This window comes from Carassius carassius, chromosome 28, assembly GCF_963082965.1.
Source record: "Carassius carassius chromosome 28, fCarCar2.1, whole genome shotgun sequence".
Lineage (NCBI taxonomy): Eukaryota > Metazoa > Chordata > Actinopteri > Cypriniformes > Cyprinidae > Carassius > Carassius carassius.
Genome location: NC_081782.1, coordinates 22,805,848 through 22,819,037, shown reverse-complemented (window position 1 = coordinate 22,819,037; position 13,190 = coordinate 22,805,848). Strand labels below are relative to the sequence as shown.

The following is a 13,190-nucleotide window of genomic DNA, read 5'->3' as shown; positions in this document are numbered from 1 at the left end:
GATGCTTCAAAAAATTCTAACCGACCCTCTGATGTCATATGGACTACTTTGATGATGTTTTTCTTACCTTTCTGGACATGGACAGTATACCGTACACACAGCTTCAATGGAGGGACTGAGAGCTCTCGGACTAAATCTAAAATATCTTAAACTGTGTTCCAAAGATAAACGGAGGTCTTACGGGTTTGAAACAACATGAGTGTAAGTTATTAATTACATAATTTTGCTATCTGGGTGAACTAACCCTTTAAAGGTACAAACAGTACAATAAATATCACAACTAGCAGAAGCCTACAAATCTGCTGAACCCAGAACTGTTAAACTCAGGTGTCCCAGTCTGACATCTGTGTGTTTTGCATGTGGCTAACAATAGTTTTACGACCGAAAGAGTTGTAACACTCACGGCTGGATCGGCAGGGGTCACTGTGTATGCTGTCATTCGATTGGTTGCTGGACACAGAAGACACGCTAGCACTGCGGACAAAGCCAAAGGTGGCCAGTCGAGCAGGAGGCAGATGGGAGAAGCCGGGAGGACGCAGTCCAGACTGACCCGGTTTGGGGAGCATAAATTTGGGGGCCACACCCAATGTTAGTCTCTTCTGATCCACTGTAAAGCAGAAGACAAATCATTATATTCCCTTAAACAAATCTCATAAGTTCATTTATAGATATCATGGCTTGAAATTACTTTCTACAAACCATTCAAATAAATAAAAACAATACATCAAATCATGATTACACAACATTCTGTCATGAAACTTTAACTTTAGATTCTAGCTCAATCTGATATAATCACACCTTTAATCACTCGGCTGATTAGTTTTACATCATCAGCCAATGAGCGTGTTGCTCTACATTAAAATACTAAGCCAGTGTTTGCTATAAGGCAGTTTGCAGTGTGCTTCAGAAACCTTCCACCCTCCCCAGCTCCACCTGTATAGATCCTCTACAGGGTAATTTCATGTATTTCTATAGATGTGGGTGTAGTTTTATGTACGTTATACTGTATCAGCAGCATGCCTGTGGATGTATTAGCAGTAGCAAATCTCGGTACTTGCTAGATCTATTCCTCCAAGACCAAACATATTAAAATTGCCATGTATATTACAATGCTAAACTTTCCAAGAGTTGTCATGACAGAACTACCACAATGTAGCATACCATATAAGGATAAGAAAAGGAAACTGTACACAAATGTTTAAAAATGCTCATTGTTAAATGTTAAATAGTTCTTGCAACTTGAATTCCGGTGTTCTGTCGATTTGCTCTACCCTGTCAGATTTTGCTACCTCCCCATTAAAACAGTGGGTAGTACAATTCTAAAATGAAAAATTCTTAGCATTTATTGCTACCACAACCCTTAACCTACCCTTACAGTCATGCAAATACAGTATGTGTTATATTCGCAGTTGTAGCTAGAAGGGATACAGCTACAGGAAACCAAAAAAAAAATGTTTTTTTCTACCTATTAGATTGTGTTTTACAGTCTACACCTACCCCAACCATAAACCTACCCTTACAGTACTGCAGACATATTAAATGTTGTTCTGCATGAGAAAAAGGATGTGATATTGATGTGGGCATGCGCAGTAAACCCTGGTAGGAAAATCTGACGGGTAGGATAAAATGTCAGGACACCGGACACAAAAGAACTCAGGTGTGTGAATATTTGCCCATTTATATTGTATGCCAAGGAGCATTGGTCTAAAAGTGCACTTTTTTAAATACCTGTCAATATGGATAGATATATATATGTGGTTTTTTGTATACAGCTCATCAACAACCAGTAAAAAGTATAGTTTTTAAGGGTGTAGACATTTTCATTTCACAATTCTGACAATTTTAGTGATCATTTTGCGAGATTACATTAAAAAGCTGTAAGTATGTGACAAGTTATCACCGCAGACTTCTTACCGTCATGGATTTTTATATTTCAAAGAGAAATGGAGCATCAGTAAAAATCAATACAATTCTAGAACCAAAATGACTGCAGTTCATAACCTCAGCTGATGGAATGTCTGTGCTTGGCCATTATGCTAAGAAATTAGTCTGATTCTGGGAACTGGTAGTATAGAGCTGTGTAGATAATCATTTAGATTCCTGTCAAGATTCATGAGCTATAGTGTAAGAAAATTTCCAAGACAAATCAACACTGCTTAATTAAACAATGCACATTTTGAAGAAAGTCTACTGACAACTGGCAACTTGACTTTCAAGGTTTTAGTGCCTACTGACCTGCAGGTTCCTGGTGACTACTTGGGGCCTGAACAGCTGGAGCTATATAACTGAGGGGTGATGCTGACCTTTGACCTGGTAATACCATCCTGTTCTTAGTAGCAGGCTGTCTGGTGACAGCTCCAAGGCCAAGCTGGGGCCTTAAGGCTCTCGGAAATCGGAAAACGGCAGCAGTAGCGTCATGGGTATTTAGCTGAACTGCTCTACCACCCTAAAATCATAAGAAGCATCCATTGATGTCTTTGTTATCACAAATTTCATAAAGCAGTTGAGAATATTAATAAATTATGCTTGCTGCCCATGTTTTCACAAAGCACAACACATCTACTAGAGTTCAGTAGCGCTGTGTTAGCAGCTGAGAATCTCTTAATACACAAGTTTTACCTGTAAATATTGATCTGGCAGTTCCCCGTGGAAACTCTCTGATTTGCCCACCAGTTTATGGGGGACAGTGTGGCTGGATGGCCTGATCCCAGACGCCATCAGTCCTGGAGGGGAGTAGTACCCTGACCTTTGTACTTCTTGACGATACTTGTCATAAATTATATTAGAGGAGCTCAGCACAGGTGAACCTCTGGAGCCCTCGGTCTTAAACTCTTTTGAGGTTGTTGAGCTACTGTATGGTGTAAGTCTTGGCGGTAATGTCGATACTTCATAGGGACCTTCAGACATTGGTTTCGCTTGAGGGCTTTTGCGGACATATGTTATGATTTTTGGTCGAACATTTTTGGGCTTCTGAGGTGGAGAAGACTTCTTAGAATCAAACTCAGCTCTAGTGGGTTGTTGAGGAACAGCAGGTTTTGGGAGACTGCTACTACTACTGAGAAAACTTTTACTTGGTTGCCTCAAACTAGTTGTTCCCCTCTGAAAGGTTTCATTTCGTTCCTGACTTGCTTCTCTTGTGCTAACAGGTTTGACTGGTGATGAAGGTGGCTGTTTCCGAGGTGAACAGGTGGTCTTCGGGGATGGAGGGGTCTCAGGGCGAGATGGACTGCCCCAAGGTCTTCGCCTTTCCAAACTTGATGCACTAGAACTTCGGGTCTTTTCAAAAGAAGCTTGCTTCTTATATGGTTGGGGTTCAGAACCACCAGAGTGCACGTGTGTATCCTTTGAGGTTAGTTTTGAGGTTTTAAGAGCAATTTTATGAGATTTCTCATCCTGGGATTTGAGCTTATTATTTATATCAGTAGCGGAATCATGAGAGAACCTTCTGTTCTGTGAAGCAGACTGTGTGTTTTCTGAGACAAGAGCTTGGCAAGGTTTTTTCTCAGTTGATATTTTTTTTAAACTTGGAGCCTTGTCTTCTGTTTCATGGTACTCCTTTACATGAACTTCAGATTCTCCTAGATTTTCCTGACTAGTGGTTCCTGATTCATAAGGGACCTTCTTGATCCTTGCAATGCTACAATCACTCATGCCATTTGTCAGTTGACCTGAGCTCTCATATATTACAAAGTCTGCAGCTGGTTGGTTTTTTTGTGCTTCTAAAAGGGGTTCCTCAGGCAATGTGGTAGAGTTATGATTGTGATCAACACTGTCGATGTGCATTGTACTTTTTCCTGCTTGATGATGCATGCTATCAGTATGTACAGAGCTCCGGCTTTTATCTGAAATAGTAAAACAGGATTGTGAGGCAAGGGTAAGATCCTCAGAGAGGGTTCGGTATGGCCCTGATGGAGCATGCCATGAATCAGCGCTTTGGGTTCGACCTGCATTGTCCAGGGCACTAGCAAGACTTCCTCCAAGACTAGACATTGTGGAGAGGCAAGAGACAAAAACATCATTTTCAGAGCTAAACTCAGTTCTTGTTATGTTGGTCACCATTTCTTTGCCAGTTGTCTGAGGAGAAACAGTAGACTCCTGCTCCTTTGAAATGAACTGGGAGAACCTTTTACCTTCTACCTTTGGAGACACTGCTTCAGTCTGCATCATATTGGTGGATAGAGCACCCTTGACATCTCCTTTAGGAATACTACTCTCTTCGTCATCCTCTAGTTCCTGACTTTCCAGCATCTCAAACTCAGCTAACTCTGGGTCATCACATGGGGAATCTGTGCCCTGCATAACCATAATCACATGTTCCTCAGTTTTAGATACCACAGAGGACAGGGCTTCAGTTGCCTCCAAAGTTGTTCCTTCATCTCCTCTTTGGATTTCATTAGCATTGGCATCACCATCTAGGGAATCTTCAGTATGTCTGTTGTTGTTCCTGATTTCCTCACAGCCATCTTCAATGCTGGTCCCGAAGGGTCTGGTGTGTTCATCATTCACACTCATGTTTCCTGAAGGTTTATGTGTTCTCAAGCTTTCATGTAGATCCTTGTTGACCTCCCTTGAGGTCTGGAGCTCTCATCACTTTCAAACTCAAATCTAAAGTAAGTACTGGCATCTTTCACACTGTAATATGAGACACTGATTTTGAGAAGATGACATCAGGAGTTGTCTTCAACATGTCAAAGTGGGTAAATAACAACAGATTTAGAAATGTCTTGACATAAAACCTGTAAGAGAAATACAAATAAGAAATAATGTAGACATAAACAGACACGTTCATGTGCAATATTCTAATTGTATAACCATAAAAAGATTTGATGGTAGTATGTTTTGAGATCCACAAATACTCTCTTGGAATTTTTTTGTTTACCTTAAAGAGAAATAGTACTATAATTAGGGGCAATTTGGTATCTGATAGTCAATGAATAGAGTGTAATCATTTGGTTGATTAGTCTAATTGCCTGTTAATTAACCAATTTAAATATTCAGATAAGATAATCCTTAATAAAGCTATGTAAGGTGCAAATTTGGTTATCGGAAATCCTTTTTTATTATTAGCACATTTGAAAAGGGTTGTGGTGCTAAATGAACTATTAAAAAAAAAATACGTTTTTGTTTTTTAAATTCCTGAAGTATTAAGAAATTTCATTTCTATTTACTGTACATCTGTGCTTTCACATTTGTTTTGCACAATTCTGTGATCTGTGAAAAATGACACATCCCTTATCATTGCTACTTTGTTAATTCCTTGGTAAACACAAACCACTGGCATTTTTCTCAATGTAAATGACAACATACTTTCTTAAAAGGATTTTCCAGGTTAAAAAAATAAATAAATCCATGGCAAAATACATATTCTAATGCTTCAGTCTAATGGGACTTGGAATAATATTTTATTCAGTAATTAAATTCTTTCATAGAGAATTATAAACACACTGATAATTCTCCACGCGGTGAGAAAGCACACTCATGCTCTGTTCTCCCTAGCAACAACAACATCTCCTACACTCCAGAACTTCAACAGTAGGAGGTCATTCCCTGAGGTAATGGCAGACAAATGTTCTCAACAGGAACATATTTTCCAGGAAAACCAGTGCATTAACTGATTTTGTAATAGATAAATAATAGATGAAATTCTAAGCGTCTAAAATGACAAATGATGTTTCTTAATAGATACCATGCTTAAGAAAGACTATTGTTCAACAAGAAGGCAATTTCTACTATTTCTACTATTACATACTGTAAATATTGGCCTATTAGAAATTATATATTTTCCCAAAATAAACCCCACTAAATGTTGTTTTCATAAACAGATACCAAAAAGCAATTCATATCTTAAAACTATAAGACATTCTACTAGGCTGACTTCTGTCAGACCTAGGTAAACAAAATATATTTTGTGCATTTATATTTCTTGGCATGGTCCATTTACTTGACCTACTTTGTTCATCTGATGGTTTTGTGCATCTGTAGTCAATCATTACAGTTCACTTACTATCATAATGATGTCTTATCATCTTTCTATGCTTTAAAAATGTCGGTAATAATTTTAAATTCATACATTGCTTTTGTAGAAACTGTCACTAATCTTTTTTATTTTGTCAACTATTTTATTGTGTAAATTAAATGTATTCAGTAAGATGAAAGTTACATTAGAACAGAAAATAAAACTGACTGACCTCCATTCCAAAATGACATGCTCATGCTAAATGTTATGGAATAAATTAAACAGTTGCTGTTGAGCTGTCAGAGACAATGACTAACTGTCACAGACTGATTATTAATATGACGGTTTGTCAGTTACATGTGACGAGTCACATCATAGTCAGGTCTGTAGGTCACAGTTGCACAGCACTTTATGACAGCATGAAGAGATTTGGAATATGTCTCAAAAGATACCCTTCATGACCATTTAGGGTCAGGAGCTCAATTATTTACAATAGGAAGGTAGACAGAAATAGACAATGAAAACAACCAGTGTCATGTAATAGACTTTGAAAATGCAGCTTGTCAAGCAACAAGGTAGGAGAGCAGTTTTTATCAGGTACACAGAAAATAAAAATCCACCAATTATACTGACACTTTATAAATATACAATTTTTAATCAAAATCTAATCTCAATTTTAGTAAGTCCTTCAGTGGAAAAGAGGTTATTCTGATTATAATTTCCTTCACAATAAGAAAAATATGGTTCTTTTCTTGTTGCCCCAAAATGGTTCTTCTATTAAAAAGCCACTATTTGGAACCTTTATTTTAAAACAGTTATGCACAGCAGGAATTAAATAAATATGAAATTATTTTATGAAATTAAACAAAACATAACTGCTTCACAGAATCATTTAATTATTTACACAAACCAAACCAATTAAATGGATTTGACATCCCAAAGTTCACCTCTGCACATCCATATAAACACTCTCTCATACCAAACACACACTCACTAAACATTCTACTTGACCTACTTTCACAGAAAAGGCTCAGAAGTCCTCAAGTTAAAATGTTCAAAGACTACACAGCCCAACACTAGGGAGGGTTCGAGCTTACAGATACATTTGAATACTAATTATTATACAGTTTACAGAGTGTGGAGTTTTGCACAATGCACACTGTATTTAACTTCCCTTTTTAAATACATGATTTTTATATCATTAGCATGGTTTAAATCATACTTGTATGACCGCCATCAGTTCGTAGCAGTTAATGGAGATGTATCATATCGATCACAAGTGCAGTATGGAGTACCTCAAGGCTCAGTACTAGGGCCGCTACTCTTCACGCTTTATATGTTACCCTTGGGAGATATAATCAGGAAACATGGTGTTAGCTTTCACTGTTATGCTGATGATACTCAGCTCTATATTTCTTCGCGGCCCGGTGAAACACACCGATTTGAAAAACTAATGGAATGCATAGTCGATATAGAAAACTGGATGACGAGTAATTTCTTACTGCTAAATTCTGAAAAAACAGAGGTGTTAATTATAGGACCTAAAAACTCTGCTTGTATTAACCTAGAACACTGTCTAAGACTTGATGGTTGCTCTGTCAATTCTTCGTCATCAGTTAGGAACCTAGGTGTGCTATTTGATCGCAAAGCCACGTTTCTAGCATTTGTAAAACTGCATTTTTCCATCTCAGAAATAGTGAAAGTGAAAAGTGAAAGTGAAGTGACATTCAGCCAAGCATGGTGAAATTTGTGCTCTGCATTTAACCCATCCGAAATGCACACACACAGAGCAGTGAACACACACACACACACTGTGAGCACACACCCGGAGCAGCGGGCAGCCATTTATGCTGCGGCGTCCGGGGAGCAGTTGGGGGTTCGATGCCTTGCTCAAGGGCACCTAAGTCGTGGTATTGAAGGTGGAGAGAGAACTGTACATGCACTCCCCCCACCCACAATTCCTGCCGGCCCGGGACTCGAACTCACAACCTTTCGATTGGGAGTCCGACTCTCTAACCATTAGGCCACGACTTCCCTATATATATAATATATAATATATCTAAATTACGGCCTATGCTCTCAATGTCAAATGCAGAAATGTTAATCCATGCATTTATGACCTCAAGGTTAGATTATTGTAATGCTTTATTGGGTGGTTGTTCTGCACGCTTAGTAAACAAACTACAGCTAGTCCAAAATGCAGCAGCAAGAGTTCTTACTAGAACCAGGAAGTATGACCATATTAGCCCGGTCCTGTCAACACTGCACTGGCTCCCTATCAAACATTGTATAGATTTTAAAATATAGCTTATTACTTATAAAGCCCTGAATGGTTTAGCACCTCAGTATTTGAATGAGCTCCTTTTACATTATAATCCTCTACGACCGCTACGTTCTCAAAATTCAATTTGATAATACCTAGAATATCAAAATCAACTGCGGGCAGCAGATCCTTTTCCTATTTGGTGCCTAAACTCTGGAATAACCTACCTAACATTGTTCGGGAGGCAGACACACTCTTGCAGTTTAAATCTAGATTAAAGACCCATCTCCTGGAACACCCTATGTACAGTACTTGCTACATCATTAGAAGAATGGTATCTACGCTAATATTTGTCTGTTTCTCTCTTATTCCGAGGTCATCGTAGCCACCAGATCCAGTCTGTATCCAGATCAAGGGGTCACTGCAGTCACCCGGATCCAGTACGTATCCAGACCAGATGGTGGATCAGCACCTAGAAAGGACCTCTACTGCCCTGAAAGGACCAGGACAACTAGAGCCCCAGATACAGATCCCCTGTAAAGACCTTGTCTCAGATGACCACGAGGACAAGACCACAGGAAACAGATGATTCTTCTGCACAATCTGACAATCTGACTCAGCTGTCGCCTCTGGCTTGCTTAGTTGGGGTCACTTCATCTACAGCGATATCGTTGACTTGATTGCAAATAAATGCACAGACACTATTTAACTGAACAGAGATGACATCACTGAATTCAATGATGAACTGTCTTTAACTATCATTTTGCATTATTGGCACACTGTTTTCCTAATGAATGTTGTTCAGTTGCTTTGACACAATGTATTTTGTTTAAAGCCCTATATAAATAAAGGTGACTTGACTTGACCTGACTAAAGCATTTTAATTCTACCACCAAAATCTAGGAATACGTCATAATAAATGATCAAAAAAAACTTGATTGACAGGCTGTTTATTAGGACAGAATGCACTTTACTATGTGACAGAGCACATTTTTATGATGTTACTCAAAGCTACTCTTCTGCTACACACTTAGTATCTTCTTTTTCTTCACAAAGAGAGTACATACTTTTAGGGTGTAGTATAATAGGCAAACTGGCACGCAGCACGACTCTGGGTAGAACTTTAAACGGATATTCCACCCAAAAATGAAAATGAATCATTTACTCACCCACAAGTTTTTCTAAATCTGTATGCTTTCATGATGCTGTTTTTTAAGATAACAGATTTGTAAATCGTTAGCATATTCCTCAATAATCATTTGTGAACGTATAGTGATGTTTTGTAAATGATTAGTTCATCATCATCTAATCACTTGTAAATGAATAAACAAGACTACAATTTGTGTATGTTTATCACATATTAATCGCTTATGTAAATTTTTAGTTCATCATTAACTAATCACTTATAAATCACTTATAACTGAACATTATTATAAAGTGTTACCCTAGGAACCAAAACTTTACCTGACTTTCTCATTCACATTGGGGTACTGACAAATTTATAAATAAGACATGCCTCATATGTTTATATGGTAAATGAAGGCTATAGGAAACAGTTCTAAGCTGCTATGAAGCTTAAGTATATTAGAAGCCATTAACAGCATCTGGAACCTTGCAATTCAGTGACTCTCACAGATGATCAAACAAAGGCTCTGTGGTTTCTACTTCATATTAGTGCATTATTAGAGGGAACAAAGCAGGAATCAGATGAACTGAAAAAGCCCAATTTAAAATCATACTCTTATACTGACTGGCGGAATCTTTACATGGCTCAGTCAGCGGGGATGAGGTCTCCTCCTGGCTGATGGATACCGAGCTGACAGTGAACAGATGAGAAAGAGCACAGCGGTGGCTTTGTTTCGACTTTGTTCAAGTGAGAATGCATGATGAATTCCTGCTCTGCACTTCTGTGTGGCGAATTTGTGACTTATTACTGCAAACCAAGCTTACTGCTGTAGAACAACATGCAATGTGTTTATGCAATTTAAGGTTCAAATAACACATTATTTTCCACATAATGTACATTATTGTTTCTCATCTATGCCCTGCCTTTCTGAAACACGTAGATTTTTTACAAAGTTCATTGTTCTGAAAGGCGAGGTGTACGCTGATTGGGCAGCTATCCAGTGCGTTGTGATTGGCCAAATACCTCAAGCGTGTGACAGAAATGTTACGCCCCTTACCATACCGTGATGCTGTATGTCCCGGCGTAATGAGAAAAAACTATTAAAACCCATTACAAATAAGGCATTTGTTGCATCCAGTGGGGACATAATTACTGATTATAAAGACTTATACTGTGTTTTTACATGTTGTGTTACGTATCATACACATAAAACCATGTCTGCATTTGTGATCGGAGAAAAACAACAAACAAGAAGCGCTACTCTACACTGCTCAAAACTTGTGCTTGAATCATCAGTGGCAAATTCTTTAAATATAAAAAAGGATTACAGGCTGTGAGTCAGATGTGCCAGACTGTCCTTGCAAAGAAGGAAATTGCCCCACTTTATAGAAACAGCCTTTGAGCCACAGACACATTGTAGGCTACCAGTCTTCCGTAAAATGCGCTGCACACATCTGAAAATTTGGGTTGAACTGTTCTGGAACAGTGTTGTAAATACAACTTAACAACTGATTTCTAGTTATGTCCTCTTTTGGAAGGCCAAACAACGTAGTTTCACTTTCGCAACAAAACACACAGCATCTCCACAACATGGCAGCGGTGGTAACAATCCTACGGCGAAAATCAAAGTTACGCCTTCTTTCTTTCTTTGTGTGAACATTTGGGCTGTGTTATGCAAATCACACAGTGACGTAGACATGTGGACGAGTTTTAACTTTTATAAAAAATATCTCTTTGGGTTTGAGACTTTAGTCTTTGCAACTTTAGGAACCTTATCTATGCACCAACAGGATGTAACAATCCAAAGAGAAAGGAAAATTAGAAATTGCATTATATGACCCCTTTAATGTGCTGAAGTGCAAGTACAGAAGTTTTAAGCTTTTCACACATTCACACATAATACATAGCTGTCAGCAACATAAAAAAATGGTGTAACTGCAAGCTTAGTATTTACTCAGATGTATATTAGCATGCCTATTTTAATACAAAAACTATAAATTCTAAACTTATACATTCTGTAATTTTTTTTTTTTTGTACCTGTAATGTTTGACAGAAACCTAGCTCATTACAGATACAAAGGAAGCTTCCTAAAACCGGTGTCCTGACATTTTATCCTACCCGTCAGATTTTCCTACCAGGGTTTACTGTGCATGCGCAAATCAATATTGCATCCTTTTTCTCATGCATAACAACAATGTTTAATGTACCTGCATTGCTGTAAGGGTTTAGTGTTGGGTTAGGTGTAGACTTTGATAAAACACAATCTAACTGGTAGAAACAATTATTCATGGTCGGTTTCCTGTAGCTGTACCCCTTCTAGCTACAACCGTGAATATAACACATAATTACTGTATTTGCATTACTGTAAGTGTAGGTTTAGGGTTGTGGTAGGTGTAGACGTTAATAAACCATAACTTAACAGTAGCATTTTTCGTTGTCTACCCACTGTTTTAGTGGGAGGTAGCAAAGTCTGACAGGGTAGGACAAATCAGTTACTCAATACATGCGATCCAACATGCAGTTTCTCATCTGCAGCATCAGCCCTGCAGTAATTCTGCTGTCCTGATGCCAGAAATACATCCAGATGCATTCATGATACAGCAGTATATTGGGAGTATTTTTCTGTCCATCCGTCTGTCTTTCTATCAATCTCATGAAAATTTGTAGCTATTTTATGAGGTGGCAATTTCATATGAATTCATGCAGTTATATTTTTACAAAAACATACCATTTTTAGAAAGCCAACAATTTGCCAAAACATGAAAAAGTTAGAAAAGAGTGTATTCATTTATCTGTCTATTACAGATAAATGACGGCTAAAGACTCATCTTTTTTGCCTGCACTTAACCAACTAACACTAGCACTTTTCTTGTCTTTTAATTAAAAAAAAAAAAAAAAAAGAAAAAACAACAACAACCTACCTATGCGTTCTATACTAGACTAACTGAGACTTGTCATGGCACTTGTATACTGTTGTTGTTCTCTTGTTGACCTGACTGCTTCTATTGTTCTCATTTGTAAGTCGCTTTGGATAAAAGCGTCTGCTAAATGATTAAATGTAAATGTAAATGTATTTATCAATCTCATGAGAAAAATGATGATGAAATTTGATGAGGTAATGTTTTTAAATTAATTTCTAAAATTTTATTTGTATCATTTTTAGAAAGCCACCTATTTGCCAAAACTTAATTTTTTTATGTATTACATTGAGAGTTTGTTGATTTATCTGTTAAAATTGACATGATAAAAATTACATTACTTTATCTCATCAAAATAATTTGAGCAATTTTAACTTTTTTTAACTTTAATGAAATTCAACTTTTTAGTATGTAAATTCAGTTCAGTGTAATTTAATTGATCTCTTACAGTATTTGTGCAATTAATCTACACAATTCAGTGATAATATATTGATATTTATATTGACCTTTTTTTTACAGTTGTTTTTACAGTTTACAGTTTAGTGTTAACATGCTAAGTACCTTTAGAGTGAACAAAAGGAAAGAGAGAGAGATGGTTGACACAGTAAAGACAGACAGTTCTCCTCTTGACTGATACGTTTCTGTCGCAGACATGAAGTATAAATAAAACAGCATGTCACAGCGTGTTCCTCAAGGTCGTCAGCATGAAACCCACAGCCAACGGCCATGAGAGACTGTCTTTGTTTACTTCCACCTCATTGTTTTTTCCTCTTTCATGACACTGTAACACATTCAGAGTACTGGCAGTAATGCAGCCAGCAGCAGGAAGTTCAAGAGGCAAATTGATGTCATAATCATTAAGATGCATGAAATTCCCCTCATTTCCCATGATGCATTCAGAGCATGTCCACTGCACCTGTTCACTA

General features: G+C 37.7%; 1 protein-coding gene across 1 annotated transcript in view; it reads right to left on the bottom strand.

Moving 5' to 3' along the window:
• mtus2b (microtubule associated tumor suppressor candidate 2b) overlaps positions 1-13,190 on the bottom strand; it is a 57,815-nt gene that overhangs the window by 42,922 nt on the left and 1,703 nt on the right. The window contains exons 2-4 of the mRNA XM_059514844.1: positions 2,620-4,736; positions 2,236-2,446; positions 404-607 (exon numbers count right to left, since the gene is read on the bottom strand). Coding sequence (XP_059370827.1) covers positions 404-607; positions 2,236-2,446; positions 2,620-4,512 — 2,308 coding nt within the window. The 5' untranslated portion in view covers positions 4,513-4,736. The remainder of the gene's footprint in view (positions 1-403; positions 608-2,235; positions 2,447-2,619; positions 4,737-13,190) is intronic.